Below are 15428 nucleotides of genomic sequence, written 5' to 3' on the forward strand. Positions count from 1 at the left end.
CGTTCTTGAAGACGGTATAAGTGTACCACAATAGCCACGACTTCGGTCGTAAATTCGTTGTCCCTTCCAAGCAATTCCGTACTTATCTGCAGCACTTGCGATGAAAGCTTTTCAGCGTCGCTCAACTGCTTTTGCTCAATGTATATAATTGATAACGTCGTCATAAGTTCCAAAGTTTTCGTATGCCTCTCTCCAAATATTATTTTGCTTATTTTGATTGCTTGCGCACAGAGGTCTTCGGCGTCTTTAAATCTCCTATTTTCGAGATATTCGCACGATAAATTATCCATGCTATGAAGAGCGAACAGATGTTCCTCTCCCGGGGTGGCTTCACTGGACTCAAACGCCGACTCTGCTAGCTTCTGGGCTTGATGCACCGACCCTTGATGACGCAAAATCCCGACAAGAAGGTCTTTTGCATCGATCATAATGACATCGTTGCTTCCATGTCGTCGGCAATCTTCCATCGCTCTGCGGGCTGCCTCTTCTGCAGATTTGTATTTCCCCTGTGACAGGAGAACACGGCCCAACTCGATCCTGAGCTGAAGTGTCCCACAGTGGCTGGCACCAAGAAAATCCTCTGCCACAGATAATGCTTCTCTAATACGATCTTCGTCGTCTTGTCGATAACAACGTGGCAGTTGCTCATCGGAGACAGCGTTTGAAATAGCTGAGTGGGATATCGAAGAGTGAGTCGCTGGAGGTTGGTTGATGGGGGCAGGGCTTTGTCCAGTAAAGGCAGTGGTGTTATGAAGATAAGCTATTTCTCCCACAGAGGGCATAGGAGAAGGAGCAGCGGGGCTTGAGACTATAGACGTGATGTCTCTTGGCGAGAAGTCCAAATTTGCTACGGAGTATGCGGGACTAGTAGCCACGGAACCACGCCCAGAGATGGTTTGACAGCCAACTGCAGATGGAGTGGCTTTGTGATTTCAAGTTAGCTTTCAAATTCAAACACATGGATAAAGTGCATGGGGGCTATCTCACATGCTGCAGGGCTAGGAGCATACAGCGAAGTCTGGGAAATGCCGTTTCTGGCCATCCAGCGGTCGATCTTGTGAGGTTCGACATCTCTGCCTCTGACAGTAAAGGTTTGTTCCCTTTTGTCGACCTCAACGAGCTTCCTCTGCTGTCGTTTTCTAACGATTGCCGACATCTCTCCTGGCTTGACGTTTTTGTCTTTGCCCCATTGAGTTATGCGGGTTCGATACTGTCGTAGTCTTGACAGAGGCAGTTAGTTGATGCTTGTTTCTTGTAAGGGTGGATGTATCCTGGTGAGAACATACTCAGCAGTGAAGCCAAACTCTTGTTCAATAACAGTCTTGACCTTTGGCAAGGGCATCTTCTGTTCATCGTGAAGCTCAATAATCCGAGCTTTATAGGGCTCCCAGTCTTTAGCGCGCAGGGTTGGAGCCTTCTTCTTCCGGCGCTTCGGGGGAGGACCCATAGGAGTCGCTGTCAATTCAGCACCACTGATCAAGGTTGCCTTTCGACGTACAGCTCCTTGAAGTGGATTGGCAAGATGGAGTGCTCCAGGCTGATATGCTGTAGGGTGGGCCAATGGAACACCGTGCAGAGCAGACTCATTGATAACATGGGGGTTAGGAGTGGGTGCGTGTCCATACGTGTAAGCTGGTAGCTGTAAATTGGAAGATGATGGTATGAATGAGCCTGGAAACGTGGCCCACGGGTCCATGGTGAGGATTGACTGATCAAGCCGAGTACAGATGCTTTTTGAAAGAAGTGGGAATGTTGGTGAGACAAAATTGATGTTGGTGAGGAAGGAAGACAGGTATTATACTCCAAGAGTCCTACAAGGCAACCAACCAAGTAGACAAGGGTAGAGAAGAGCCCAGCTCAGTTAATCATTGTCATGTTTCGCAAAAGTACTATTTTGGCGTGCGACCAATAAGAAATGGAGACAAAACTACTATTCTGCAGTACATGCACAGACGCGACGCCAACTGGTCACCGCCCGAGTGCTCAGCGCGTTATTGGCAAGGTGAAGCTTACCCCTGGCCGCCATGGGATATCAGTCATGGGTGGTACGTGAATCCCGTCTACAACCCTAGCTTTTGTCATTGTTTTCTCCCAAAAGCCACTGTTTTCCCTACAGGGTCAAAATATTGTCTGCAAGGTACATACTTACGCATGTGGATGACCCAGGATGCTGGGATCAATCAATACCATGAAAGAATAGTAATTTTGAAAATAGTAGTTTTGCAAAGATGGCTGAGCTGCCAAATGTTCGCACTACAAAGAACCAAGTAATATTAAAACGCTGCAGAAGCCAGTTCAGTAACCTGAGAACTCACAAGCATAAACACTTTCTTCTCAAGTTCCCATTTCGAATACCTCCTGTTATCTTACAATAACAAAAGAATAAGTCTTTTCAACCCTTATACCATGAGTGTAGCAAACACATCCCCCGAAGTCACTGTCACGATCATATTTGGCATCCTGCAGCTTATCGTGGCACTCATCTCACTCTGGCAGCAACACTACCTTCGCTGGACAAACTGTAAGATATCCAACTAAAAAGATAAAAAAAAAAGGTGACCAGGTACTGACGTTACAGTTGGCCCTAGGTTCCGAAGAAGACGAAACACTTTTTGAGTATATCGGAATGCATACTCGAGAGGACACCAAGTACTCGAAACAATATACGCCGTCAATCCATTGGGGCGAGTTTAGATGGAATGGCAGATCAATGGAAGGAGTATAGTCATTAGATATATCCACCTGCCTCAATGTTCTTCTTTGAATCTTGTCATGAATAGATCCAAGTATTTTTAGTCTGCCTATCAAAATATCAGCGAAAAGTCATCCCCATCCATCTGAAACTGATCCAATATCGTCGTCCAATCCAACATGGCAAGATCCCCATCCTGCAAATTCCCAACTTCAACCTCCCTCTCCCTACTCTCCCTCTCAACCCTCTGCATCAGCACAAAAGCCCTATCCCTCAACGTCGTAAGAACAGTCCACTTCAATCCATTCAACGGCCCACACCCACTCAACCTAAAACTCTCCAAATGCACATCCACCGCCGAGAACGCCTTCTTCGCCATCGGCCCCCCTGGCCGCACGCACAAGTGTCGTAGAATATACAGCATCATGTGATACTGCGGAAACGCACTGGCTATCCAGCGGAATACAACCATGTCTTCGTCGCGCCACATGTCGTTGGCGAGCTCGAGTAGGTCGACTGCTTCGGCGACGTCGGTTTCTGTAGCGAGGGTTTCGTCGCCGTTAGGTTGGCGGAGGGCTTGCCATTGGCGACGAGAGACGAGGTCGACTTTACGGAGGATTAAACGTGAGATGCGCATTTGCATTCGCTGTTCGGGAATGACGGGGTTGCAGCGCTGGAGAATCCCTTCGACTTTGGCCATTGCTTCTTGTATGACTTGTTTTCTGGTATCTTCACTTGGTAAACCCTCTGGTGAGCAACTCATCTGCAATATCTGAGCCCAAGCGCATGAGACCTGGTTACTACATAGCGGAAGTGTCATTCGTGTAAAATCCGGTCTTGAGGGAGGAAGTTCCTTCATTTCTGGGAAAATATCACTGTCGTGGAGATTTCGCGGTTGTTCGACGCCGTATATATGGCTAGAAGTGGATGGATTCTGAAGGCCGTAGTCTTCGGCTCCTCGGCCGTCTTTTTCGAGAAAGTGCCACCATAATCTGCGGCGGATCTCTGATTCAAAAGGTGATAGGCCGAGTTTGCTGCCGTCTCTGTGAAGACCGATGGATTGTGCTGCTCGAAGGGCGAGACCGTTCATGATCCAAACTGCTCGACCTGAATTTATGTTGTGAACGCGCATAGCTGCCTAGATGAAATTAGTTTCGATCTTTTGATTTTACTTGACTGAACGTACCGTGTATATTGCAAGGGCTTGTAATAGAGTGATGGTAGGATTATTGAGAAAATCTGCCTGGGCTAGTGATTGTTCCAGACAAACCTTGTACCGCTGAAGCGCCTTCTTCCTATCCTCACCCGTGATATTAAGCGCATCTTCAGGAGTTGAAGCAGTAATAGAAGAATAATAAATAGCAAAACAAAAGGTCAGGTTTTCAATCGACGCCTGTGTAGGATCTCTGGTGACTGTGTAGATGATTGTTTCTGAAGTAGGAAGATGAGTGACCTTGGTACAAACGTCGACACAATCGGCAAATATTTTCCATAAACGGATAGCCGCCTTTTTGGGAGGATGATAGCTTGCGAGTGATTCGGTTGAGAAACTGGGAGATAGAAGGGTCATGGGGTTGAAGGGGGAGGCGGGAGAGTTGACATCGTGGGGAAGTTCGTCTCTTGGTGTTGCCAAGGCTGTTCGTACATCATCTTCCTGGGATATGTGTTAGTCGAGGGTGATTAAAGTGGGTATGCGGATACATACCTGTTCAATAACCCGTGAAAGAAGAACTTCATTAACATAATGACTGTATTTTCCTTTGTTCAACAAAAGACCCTCTAGTCGTCCAGCAGTTTGTCTTGGAAATCCATCACTTGCTCCAGCACCAGCTGTCACTGTTCCAGAAAAGACAGGGGTCTTTTCCGATGTAACAGAAGGTGTTGTAGAAGCAGTTTCCTTCGGCGAAGCAATAGTATCTTGCTGTGCCCGAAACGACTCAATAGTCCTCTCCATCTGCGAAATGCGACTGGCAACATCATTGATAGTCGTCTTTCTAGGCCTTCTCGCAGGCGGTGCAACAGAAGACGGATAAGAGCATTCGAATTTACTCCGAATGCATTGCGAACAAGGGGATTTCTTGTCGCAGCGAACTTTTCGGCGATGGCACACCTCGCATGACCGTTCGATGCGACGATTCGGCCGAGATGATGACATTGTCTGTTTTAATTCGCCGAGGATCAGATGGATGATCACTGCATAAGACTAGAGTTTGGTTGATAGATTGATTGATAATGTCTCGGTCGGTCTTTTGCTTTTGTAGAGCCGGCCGAAGAGGGAGTTTCGGTGTATTGGAGTGAATAAGGCGATCTTATCTACGATCTAGCTTCGGCTTCGGTGACGCAACATCCCCCGCCGCCGAGACAGCCAATCACAACACCTCAAACAACTCTCAAGGAATCCCTTTCTCGCGACGCGAGATTAATGATTACAAAAAGCCGGCCAAGATGACCCGATATGCTTGTTTAGGCTCATAAGGGTCTAGGATCTGATCTATTTTATTTTGAGCTTATATAGTCGTTAAGTCTCCATCATCCTGGGCACCGTTTCTTGAGCCTCATCGTTACATCTCCTCAACAACATGGCAGCACCAACAGCACAACAGTCTCCTCACCAATCGGAGCTCACCCTTCAGGGTCAAGGGTTCAACAACGAAAAGTCAGACATTGAAGATGGTGTTGCACAACCGCCTGTGAAGCCGGTGGCTGGCAGTGGTGCACCTGATGGTGGTCTCGAAGCTTGGCTTGTTGTACTAGGGGCTTGGTGTACATCATTCTGCAGTTTTGGCTGGATCAACAGTATGTTTGTCTCTGCAGTGTAACTTGGCTCACTCACTAACTTGTAACAGGTGTTGGAGCGTTCCAGGAGTATTATCAGAATGATCTCTTGAAAGAATACTCTTCCAGTACCATCGCATGGATCCCCTCGCTGCAGATCTTTTTCATCATGGGCATGGGTCCCATTATTGGAAAACTCTACGACAGCTATGGTCCTAGATGGCTCATCCTTGGTGGAAGTTTCTTGCATGTTTTCGGTATCATGATGGCTTCTATTAGTACAGAGTACTACCAAATTCTTCTGTCACAGGGTGTATGCTCTGCCATTGGTGTCTCGGCCATCTTTCAACCAGGTAAGTCCCATCCACCTATATGATCTCAACTCAACTAACATCATCAGCCCTATCTGTTATCCACGGATGGTTCGACTCCAAGCGAGGAGCCGCCTTTGGTATTTTATCCACCGGCTCCAGCATCGGCGGCATCATCTTCCCCATCATGGTCACCCGCCTCATCAAGCTCGTCGGCTTCGGCTGGTCCATGCGAATCTGCGCCTTCATGATTATGTTCCTCCTCATCATCGCCAACCTAACCGTCAAGTGCTTCACACCACCCCGTCCCCAAAAGGTCTCGCGCTCGCAGTTGGCCAAGCCTTTCCGCGAACCAGAGTTTGTCTTTTGTCTACTTGGATTCTTCTTCTTCACTTTCGGCATGTTCATACCCATCAACTACCTGCCCGTCCAAGCGCTGCAGGCTGGTGTCAACCCCAGCCTTGTTCAGTACTTGATTCCCATCCTCAATGCTGCGAGTCTCTTTGGACGTATCATCTCAGGAATTCTCGGCGACAGAATTGGTCGTTACAATATTTTCATCATCGTGTGTTATCTGTCTACCATCTGGGTCTTGGCTCTTTGGATCCCATGCAACACGCAAAACGGCCTCATCGCTTTTGCCGCCCTCTTTGGTTACAGTTCCGGCGCCTATGTTTCTCTGATTGCACCCCTTGTCGCTCAGATTTCACCCATACAAGAGATTGGCTTCCGCACCGGCATGGTGTTTTTCGTGTCGTCCATTGGTGGACTGACGACCAATCCAATCAGCGGTCAAATTCTTGAGAAGCCCAACGGTTGGATTGGGGTAAAGGTTTATGCAGGAGTGTTTTGTTTCGTTGGCACTACCTTTATTTTCGCCGCGAGAGTCCATCGTGTTGGATGGAAGGTCAAGGCTGCGTTTTAAAAGTTTTGATTTGATTTTGTGTTTGATACTTTGGGATATTTTGGGATACACTTGGATAGATATGAGCATACGGACGCAGCTATGGTTTACTTGACGCCACTCACTAGCATTGGATTTGGATTATAATGAATATATAATGGCAACTCGACTGCAAGACCGTACCTTGTGACGTATTTTGTCTGATCTAGTGCAACTGATCACGATGACACTCTAAAGATGTGTCTTGTCATCCACAACGGGATAGCTTTATTACAATCCCTCCCCCTTGTCCTCCGTATCACTAGATGACTCTTGTAAGTGGTGCTCATGTCAGCAACCTAATCTGAGTAAGACGACACACACTGAGAGACTGGACTAAGACGGACATTAGTCTAGCTCCTGACGCACGCCAAGATCCATGCCATATGTCCATGTCATCCCCAATTCCCCGACCTTTATCAACCCTGGGCTCCACATGAAGCGACGTTAATTTTGACTTCAAGAATCAATTAAGCCCAACGTCGTATCCGAAAGAGCCTCACCATCTCCATTAAACATCATTCGATCTTACGATCTATCCTTAATTCCATAAGATAATTCGGTATTTAATAAAGCCTCGGCTTCTAATATTGTTGAGTTCTAGTCCAAAGCTTTTTTGGTGAGAGCGGAGCCCAAACGAGTAATTCGTCCGAAACGTTGCAAAACATGTCCGACGGACTTTTCTCTTTTTGCATCGCCCCAACATAATCTGTAATCAATCTCCTATCCTGTGGTACAACGTCAGCAATAGACGTGTTCATGATCGACTAGTGTCTTTTTCTTATTTTTATTTCAAGTATAAAAGCTGCCTCTTATCTATCTTATTCCCACTTCTCAGCTCATTTCAAACCTAAACTCAAAATGTCAGGCAAAAAACTTCCTCAGCTAGCTGGCTTCAACGCCATCAACGCCAACATCCTCATCAGCAACGATTCACCAGAAAACACACCCTCCGACCATCCAGCAGCTATCCTCATCTATGGCTGGGGCGACGGACAAGCCAGACATGTTGGAAAATACGCAGATGGCTACCGCGCTTTATTCCCTCACTCCAAGCAAATCATCATTCTGAGTCCCATCTCCGATGCCATGTTTACAGGTCTCGAGACGCGAATGCGCTCTATGCAGGTTGTCATCGATAACCTGAATGGTCTTTTGGATGAAAAGACTGCGCCTATTCTTGTGCACAGCATGTCCAACACTGGTGCTATTAGCTATGCTACCACGCTCAAGGCTTTTGCGGATAAGCAGGGTAGAACGCTGCCGCATCAGCTCTTGGTTTTGGATTCAACACCCGGAAATCCGTTCTGGTCTTGGGAACGACTTGGAAAGTGGTCTCATGCGATGGCTATCGGTACTGCAAAGTTCTTCCCCTGGCCTTTTGTTGTGACAAAGGGTATCTGGGGCTTTGTCTTGACCCTGGATGTTATTTTCAAAAAGTTGATTGGCAGTGAGCCTTCTGGTGCTTTTGCTCTTCGTACTGTTGACGATATTACCTACGAGACTTTGGATTCCAAGAGGTTGTACTTGTACAGCAAGGAAGATGAAATCATTTCTCATATGGACATCGAGGGATATATTGCTGAGTCGCAGCAGAGAGGATATGAGACGAGACAGGAGCTTTTTGATGGCACAAACCATGTTGGACACATGCGTGAGCACCCCGAGAAGTACTGGAAGGCCATTCAGGAGGCGTGGCAGTGGAGTAATGATGAGTGAGACATGGGAAAAGATTGATTTTGTACGATTTGTTGTCATGACTAGCGTTTATTTTGTACTATTGGTATAGGGCTTGGGAATAGAAGATTGAATCTTTGGTTATAGACTTGCGGCGTTGTAGATAATAATGACTCTTCCCACACTGTAATGTAGAAATTCGAAACAGTCAGCGTGATCTCATTATAGACTCTACGTTAGCTATGTCTGATCCTGGGAAAGGTTATAACTGGGAAAGTTGTCTGCTACGCTTCTACTAATAGAGTCTCCGTCGCCTTGATCGTCAACCTTTTATTTCCTCTTGATGTTGTCTCCTACTGGAGTAACGCCCGCAAGCCTATCCAGGGCACGACGTACGTGCTACATCTTGTTAGCCTAGTTCTTTATGAAGTTTAATGACATACTGTGCCTCAGTAAATTGTTCTTACGAGCAAATGATTTCCCGCAACGGGAGCATATAAACAGGGAGGGGCCAGCTTTGTTTGTCATGTCCATGTACTCCTCAGCTTTCGCCCGGTTTTCGGTAAGTCCTTGTGGAAGATTTTGTTTTGTAGTTTCTTCGCTCCACGGTGGTCTATCCAGAAGCTTTAGGTTTCCAGACTCCTTCAGAAGGGGATTGTGAGACGATAACGGTGGCCTTATCACATCGTCTGTACCAGTACTCGATTCATGCCCAGAAAGCATCTTGTGCCTTCTCACAGAATCTTCTGTGGTCTCCAGACTAGGAATATCACCCTTCGACCAGGAAGCGGTATCAAGAAAATCCCCTTCTTCTGACTCCAAGTTCATGATTCGACCTTGTTGCACGTCGTGCATCATAGTGGGAGAGCCGGTCTTTTTCTTAGTACCTTCGAATAGGTCTTGTGGAGCTGGTCGCTTGCCCAGGGATTTCTCACTCAAGCCGTGAGGGTTCTTGTTGCCGCCATCGAAGCCATCGGAGTCGTCGGAGTCGTCGAAGTCGTGGAATCCATAGAATCCGTCGAAGCCATCTTCTTCTTTTATATTCTTCCCTCCAGCGGGTAAGTCCGGACTTGGCCTTTGTTGTTGTGCAATGATCGGGGATAGATTTGTAGGGTTACCGAACAATACGGGACTCTCCAGATGAACCTTCTCATGTCTCCGGCAATCCTTCAACTCGGCAAACTTATCCCCGCAGATTGAACAAGAAAAGGTTCTATGCTCAAAGTGGTTTTCTATATGACCCTTGAGATTGTAGCTTTTCTCAAATATCTTGCCACAGATATCACAGATAAAGTCCCCTGGAGTCTGTCTTTGTCTTAAGCTGTTGGCTTCTGTTCCAGATTTGGCACTATGTTGCTCTTTGCTACTAGCTTGTCTCTCTGAACTCTCTACTTCCAAACTTGGAAGCGCAAAAAGAGCCAGCTGTTCAAGATGGCTACCAACATGTTTGATGTATTTCTTTAAACCTGTGACAGAGGACCTGCAAAGAAGACAACAGAGGGAAGTATTACCTGAGGCAGGCATTTCGCCACAAGCTGTAATTGATTGAATTTCTTCTGCAGTTCCGTTTGGCAGATGTTGGTCGTTGATGTGGCTGCTAAGCTCTGCAACGGAAAGGAATGGCATCTGACACTTGAAGGGGCATGACCACTGTCGCCAGTGATATTTGGAAACATGTAACTGCCAGTTGTAGCGACGATCAAAGTCTAGATTTGATTCGGTGCAATGGGGGAAGATACATGTATATGGACGAAGATCTCCAAAAATATGTCGTCTGTGAGATGATTTTAGTGCCTGATAAACCGACGGTTTCCGATGAACGTGTGAACTTACTTCCATGCCGTTCTGGTTTTCGCAGAGACCATCTTGTAGCAGAACGGGCACTTGAATATGCCATCTTCCGCTGCACTCGGTTGCGGAGGTACACTTAGTGCAGGTGTAGGTCTGCGCATCTCCTGCTCTGTCCCTTCGAAGTTGAATCCAGCCGAGGTAGCATAAGATGTATGCGATGCCCCTGTATCTGATCGAATGTCTTCATCAATCACAGCGGCTTGAGGATTAAACTTGGCTAAAGACTTCAAGTGGTCAGGTAAAGAGAAAGCAAATGTTTTTAGAACAACCAACCTCTGTGTGAAATGAGCCAGTTTCTTTATTCGACACTGATATCGTTGTGGCAGAAGCTGATTTCTCATGATGAGCATGGCGATATGTGAAGAACTGCCGTCGGCGGGTGATAAATTTGCCTAGGGCATTTGCTAACTCGTCGGTGATCTTTGGGAACTTGTCTCGGACATAGGCAATGTCGTGTGGTTCGAAGAAGGAGACATCCTCAGAGGACCCGCCGCCGAGCTTTTGGAAGCGTTCGTGGGGTGCGGGATTTGCGATGGCCACCGAGAGGCGCAAGAGGCAATCTATTGCCTCCCCTATGTCAAGCACGAGAGTTGGAAAAGCCGTAGTTGATTCATCAAGGTCACCAGCAAAATCAGAATCAGAGAAATCAGAGTCCTCGTCTCGAGCCCAATCTGTATCGGAGGCGACGTTGTCTGGGCTATTTTCGTCCCGTTTTTTTTCTTGAACTTGACCAAGAGAGTTTGGGATTTCGGAAACTTTGAGTGATGCGTCCTGCAAAGATTCGCATATGTCTTTGAGCAGATAAAGAACCTGCTGCTGTAAATGAGGGGCTTCCCTAAGTCGATAATCCAAGCAGGACGGGCCACTTTGGTGGGCTGCCTGATTACCAGCCCACATTTTGAAACGAGTGAAGTCATTTTCTACTGTGGTTAAGAGGCTCTTGAGAGTGGCACCTTGCGAAGGCTCATCAGAGCTAGTCGTTTTGGCAAGAGCGTTTTCGAGGTCTTGAAAAGACTCAAACGTCTTTGCAACATGGCTTGCAATCGACTCTAATTTGTGATTGTACTCCATCATGGGATCTGTTTTACTTTACTTTATCTTTTAGCGACTGGACAACTTTCAAATCAGGTGCTGGTTTCTTCACTCATTTGTTGTAGCCTTGTAAGAATCGATGTATTGAGTTTTGTTTCGGGTTCGTTTTGCTAATCGTAGGACTGGAACATAATGAGCAAGCTTTCGAAAGTGAGGCTCCTGATTACTCGAGTTGAAAGAGGGGTATGCACCTCTGCGGTTGTTGGCAAGGGCTTATTGGACTCGTGATATGCAGGTTGTAAGACTCGTCCTCCACCTCACAAACCTCACCGCAGCCTACCATTCTCTTCTACTCCCAAGAGCTTGGCTAACAGATTCACAGAGCTTCGTTAAGAACAGCGTCTCATCATGTCTGGTTTTGAAGTGGCTGGTATAGTCCTGGGATCGCTCCCCTTGCTCGTCACAACTTTGGAAACCTACTGCAAATTCATGCGCGAATGGGGCAAGGCGTCGTCAGAGCTGAAAAGCCTGAATCGCCAATTGAGCACGGAACGGGCGAAATATTACAACGTCTGTACTCTCTTAATCAGTGATGTGGTACCGCAGCAAGATATCGAGTCAATGCTGCTGAGCCCATTTGGACCGTTATGGCGAGTCTCTGAAACGAACGACATGATCCGGCAGAGGCTTTGGGATGCCTATAGTCCGTTCGAAGAGACCGTTGTTGAGATACAAGAGGCGCTCGAAGCTATCATGAGGCGGTTGAGGGTGCAGATATCTCAAGATGGCCAGGTAACACGATCCATCTCCAATATTACCCTGTCACTGACATTGCATAGGTTGAATGGGGAAACAAAAATCGCATGACTCGAGAATTCAGAAAGCTTTTGTACCGCCTTCATAGAGACGACTACAAAGACGACATTGCTACTATTTCCAAAGGCATCAGCGATCTCGAGTGTTTGACTAAGCTGAGTATAAAACTTGAACCCAGTCGAAAAAAGCAGTCTCGTGGCAAACTTTTCAAGATATTGCGAGATTTATCGGCCAGTATCTATCGAGCTCTCTGCTCCAGTATCCTCTGCAATGATCCTCATGACGTTAGTCTTGAGCTTTCGCCACGCTTGATCGAAATTGGATGCGATCGTGGTGACGAGAAAGTTTTGACAGATGCCCAATTCAAGATAGCTATCTCTTTTGAGATGGTAGAAGCCTCAACAACAAAACGATTCTGGGATGAGGTGAGCATCAAAACAGCAAAGTCGATGACAACAAAACGATCACAGCCATGTTTACCGCAGCCCCAAGCAAAATGGGCCAAGACAGTACCATCTGGAAACAAGTCAGAACTACCATTCACGAATTCAATGAGGTCAAAACACAATGTAAAACCAGCCATGGCACCGTTCAGCCGTCTCGCTACTACGGGTGTTGCTTTCACCAAAACCTGTGATGAAGAGGAGCGAGCATTATCGAAGCGGTCCCTCAACCTTTGCACGGCTATGAGAAACGCAAGACATGCGCGGCCAGTCTGTTACGGCCATCTTATCGATACAGAATGTGCTGATCGACATTTCCAAGTGTATGCATTGGGAACTACGATCAACAGCGATGGCTGGTCAATAGTGACTCTAAGTGACATCCTCGAGGGCAAAGGAGGCCTCAACCCATTGGTTTCTCTTGCTGAGAAGGCTCGGCTCGCACTTGCCATCGCATCGAGTGTTCTCCAGCTGAGCAAAACCCCTTGGCTTCCAGAAGCTTTGACAAGAAAAAGAGTGCATTTCTTTCGAAGAGACGAAACACTTTCGTACAGATACCCTTTTCTATTACGAAGTTTTCCGTTACGTCCTTCACAGCTTCCAAATCCTACCGCGGCATCCGGATGCATCCCGTTGAACAATCCCACGCTCTTTGCTTTAGGAATCCTTCTTCTAGAGATAATCCTTGGCCAGTCCTTCGAACAACTTCGATCCCCAGATGAGAAGCCCATTCATGGTGACTACAACGGTGTGATTCGTAATTCAATTGCGGCACATAAGTTGTTGGAGAGAGTTGCTTTGATTAATACGGCGTATCAAGCCGTTATCCAGAGATGCATAGACTGTACCGAGACTCGTGGGTTGGACGAGGGTGGGTTTAGACAAGAGGTTTACAATGATGTCGTCTTGGAGCTTGAGGCTATTCTGGAGTCGACCAAGTTGGGTATGTAATAGGTATAGGCGGGGAGTAACACTACTGCAAGACTGAGGTCGGAAAGGGTACTGAGACAAGGTAGTGTGGACCCATGCTTCTCGGGAGCTTCCAGCCTTGGTCTAGACTCAGGACGAGCTTGGGTAGACTCGGATAAAGCCGACGTCTAGTCTTGAAGAGCATGGTTGTTTTGGCCTATAAGTCTTGATGTAGTATCCAACTGAGTCTGTGGTGTTGAGAGATGTGTTGATGCTTGTTTGAAATCAAAAACAGCCGTATAGATTTCGTAGCTCAGCGTGCTGTGGATATCATTTATAGTCGTGCTTCCCCGGCAGAGGTAATCTATCTCGCTTCCCTTCCCTTCCCTTCCTAGAACAGAACAGAACATGGCATGACATAGATCTAAAGAACAGAAGCCTTCCAACTCTCATAAAACTTCAAATCTGGTTCCTCGGCCTCGGCGCCCTTCATCTTCTCATCAGCATAAGTGACAGCAAAGTTCTTAAAGCGGTCCAAATCAAAATCGTGGGTCCAGCCCTTCTCCTGCAGGGCCTGGATGGCGTCCATGATCCACGTCACGGAGCTCTGCTGGGGATTCGTGTTCTTCATGGGCAGGGGGATCCCTTGGAAGAAGTCGCCCAGCTCCTCGCCCGACACCTCGTCGGGCATCTCACCGATGACGATGCGTCCCAGTAGCTTCTCATGGCGCTGCGGTTTGATGTCCAGCTCGGACCGGAACCACCAGTCCATGGTAGGGTTGTTCATGCGGAAGGTGACGGGGTTGATGTGGGAGGCGTCGGTGGCATCGAAGGAGTGGCAGTTCTCCGACTGGCCTCCCTCGGGTATGATCATGATGCTCCAGTGATAGGCCTGCTTGTCGAAGACTCGTCGAGCATTCCCGACGGAAAAGTGGTCTCGATGGTGCAGAGCTACTGTGACGAGTTGTACCATAATGGTTAAGCAGGCCAGCAGCGTGTGTATATGTATGTGTGTGTGTGTATTTGGAAAAACTTCATGTCCCGCATTAGTCAAAACTCTGTCTCTGTCCGTGTCTCTGTCTCTTTATTTTTTTTTTTTGGCTAGGCCCTCTCGTTCCCCCGCCAGGGTAAACGAGGTAATGAGTGTGTGTGTGTGTGTGTGTATGGCGTGTGGTCTCGCTCACCTTTGTTTGAGCAACGAGTGATATATAATCATACCCAAAAGACTAGACTTTTGGAATAATAGTTTTGAGCCGCAGACCGCCAGATGATTTGGACGCGGGGTGGCCTACTTCAATGGGAAGTGATTGGCCTTTTAACCCACTGTTGATGATAGCCGAGGGTCTACGAATCAGCATCGATTATCAACAGAAGATGGGCGATGATGCCTCCGCTTTTTCAACAAAATGTATGTGTTCGAGTTAAAGGACGATGTCACTTTGAGAGTTTGTATTTTAGGTTTGTTCTTTTGTTTCCATCAGGTGTCTTTGTTTGTCGTGGCTAGCTGGTGCCACTGTTGTGTCATAAACTAAAAGCCCAACGATGCCCAAGTAGACTATGTGTTGTCCCTTATGACAGCAGCTCTACGTTTATAAAGGGATTTCTAAAATTGATTAAAAAATACAACAAATGAGTAGTAGTTATATCACATGAAAAATAGTCATCAATTACACTACTACTGACAGCAAAGACGACAACAGTGATGTGTCTAGACTCACAAGTTGTACAGATACAGGGTAGGCGACTTGACAACTATCTTCTGAGGCTTCGTAAGACGGGATTGGAGAAGAGTCATGTCGTAGCATCCGATGACATTTATTACATCATCAGACTTGTTCAAATATGTACCAAGCACCAGGTCTGGAGTATATGCTACACAGAAGCAGCTCAATCCTCGCCATGGATGAACAGTCTAGCGGGTACTGTAGCAGAAACGATGACGTCTAAGCTTTGGGGTCAAAAATAAATGAACAATAATC

General features: G+C 47.0%; 6 protein-coding genes across 6 annotated transcripts, besides 3 other annotated features; 3 read left to right on the forward strand and 3 right to left on the reverse strand.

Annotated features, from left to right (window-relative positions):
* Nucleotides 1-2804: 2804 nt before the first annotated feature.
* Nucleotides 2805-4847, reverse strand: FPSE_03388 (uncharacterized protein; the record flags this gene model as incomplete). The annotated part of the gene is made up of 3 exons (XM_009256507.1): nucleotides 2805-3830; nucleotides 3963-4346; nucleotides 4398-4847. 3 exons carry the CDS (start codon nucleotides 4845-4847, stop codon nucleotides 2805-2807), a joined length of 1860 nt encoding a protein of 619 aa, XP_009254782.1.
* Nucleotides 4848-5271: 424 nt separating this feature from the next.
* On the forward strand, nucleotides 5272-6703 carry FPSE_03389 (uncharacterized protein; the record flags this gene model as incomplete). The annotated part of the gene is made up of 3 exons (XM_009256508.1): nucleotides 5272-5488; nucleotides 5539-5820; nucleotides 5868-6703. 3 exons carry the CDS (start codon nucleotides 5272-5274, stop codon nucleotides 6701-6703), a joined length of 1335 nt encoding a protein of 444 aa, XP_009254783.1.
* Nucleotides 6704-7582: 879 nt separating this feature from the next.
* On the forward strand, nucleotides 7583-8440 carry FPSE_03390 (uncharacterized protein; the record flags this gene model as incomplete). The annotated part of the gene is made up of 1 exon (XM_009256509.1): nucleotides 7583-8440. One exon carries the CDS (start codon nucleotides 7583-7585, stop codon nucleotides 8438-8440), a length of 858 nt encoding a protein of 285 aa, XP_009254784.1.
* Nucleotides 8441-8774: 334 nt separating this feature from the next.
* Nucleotides 8775-11320, reverse strand: FPSE_03391 (uncharacterized protein; the record flags this gene model as incomplete). Its single annotated transcript, XM_009256510.1, has 4 exons — nucleotides 8775-8797; nucleotides 8866-9833; nucleotides 10232-10473; nucleotides 10523-11320. 4 exons carry the CDS (start codon nucleotides 11318-11320, stop codon nucleotides 8775-8777), a joined length of 2031 nt encoding a protein of 676 aa, XP_009254785.1.
* A 369-nt stretch (nucleotides 11321-11689) lies between these two features.
* Nucleotides 11690-13491, forward strand: FPSE_03392 (uncharacterized protein; the record flags this gene model as incomplete). The annotated part of the gene is made up of 2 exons (XM_009256511.1): nucleotides 11690-12073; nucleotides 12121-13491. 2 exons carry the CDS (start codon nucleotides 11690-11692, stop codon nucleotides 13489-13491), a joined length of 1755 nt encoding a protein of 584 aa, XP_009254786.1.
* Nucleotides 13492-13821: 330 nt separating this feature from the next.
* Nucleotides 13822-13841: a microsatellite.
* A 32-nt stretch (nucleotides 13842-13873) lies between these two features.
* On the reverse strand, nucleotides 13874-14422 carry FPSE_03393 (uncharacterized protein; the record flags this gene model as incomplete). Its single annotated transcript, XM_009256512.1, has 1 exon — nucleotides 13874-14422. One exon carries the CDS (start codon nucleotides 14420-14422, stop codon nucleotides 13874-13876), a length of 549 nt encoding a protein of 182 aa, XP_009254787.1.
* Nucleotides 14423-14505: 83 nt separating this feature from the next.
* Nucleotides 14506-14533: a microsatellite.
* Nucleotides 14534-14592: 59 nt separating this feature from the next.
* Nucleotides 14593-14622: a microsatellite.
* Nucleotides 14623-15428: the final 806 nt, after the last annotated feature.

This window comes from Fusarium pseudograminearum, chromosome 1 (genome assembly GCF_000303195.2).
Source record: "Fusarium pseudograminearum CS3096 chromosome 1, whole genome shotgun sequence".
Taxonomy (NCBI): domain Eukaryota; kingdom Fungi; phylum Ascomycota; class Sordariomycetes; order Hypocreales; family Nectriaceae; genus Fusarium; species Fusarium pseudograminearum.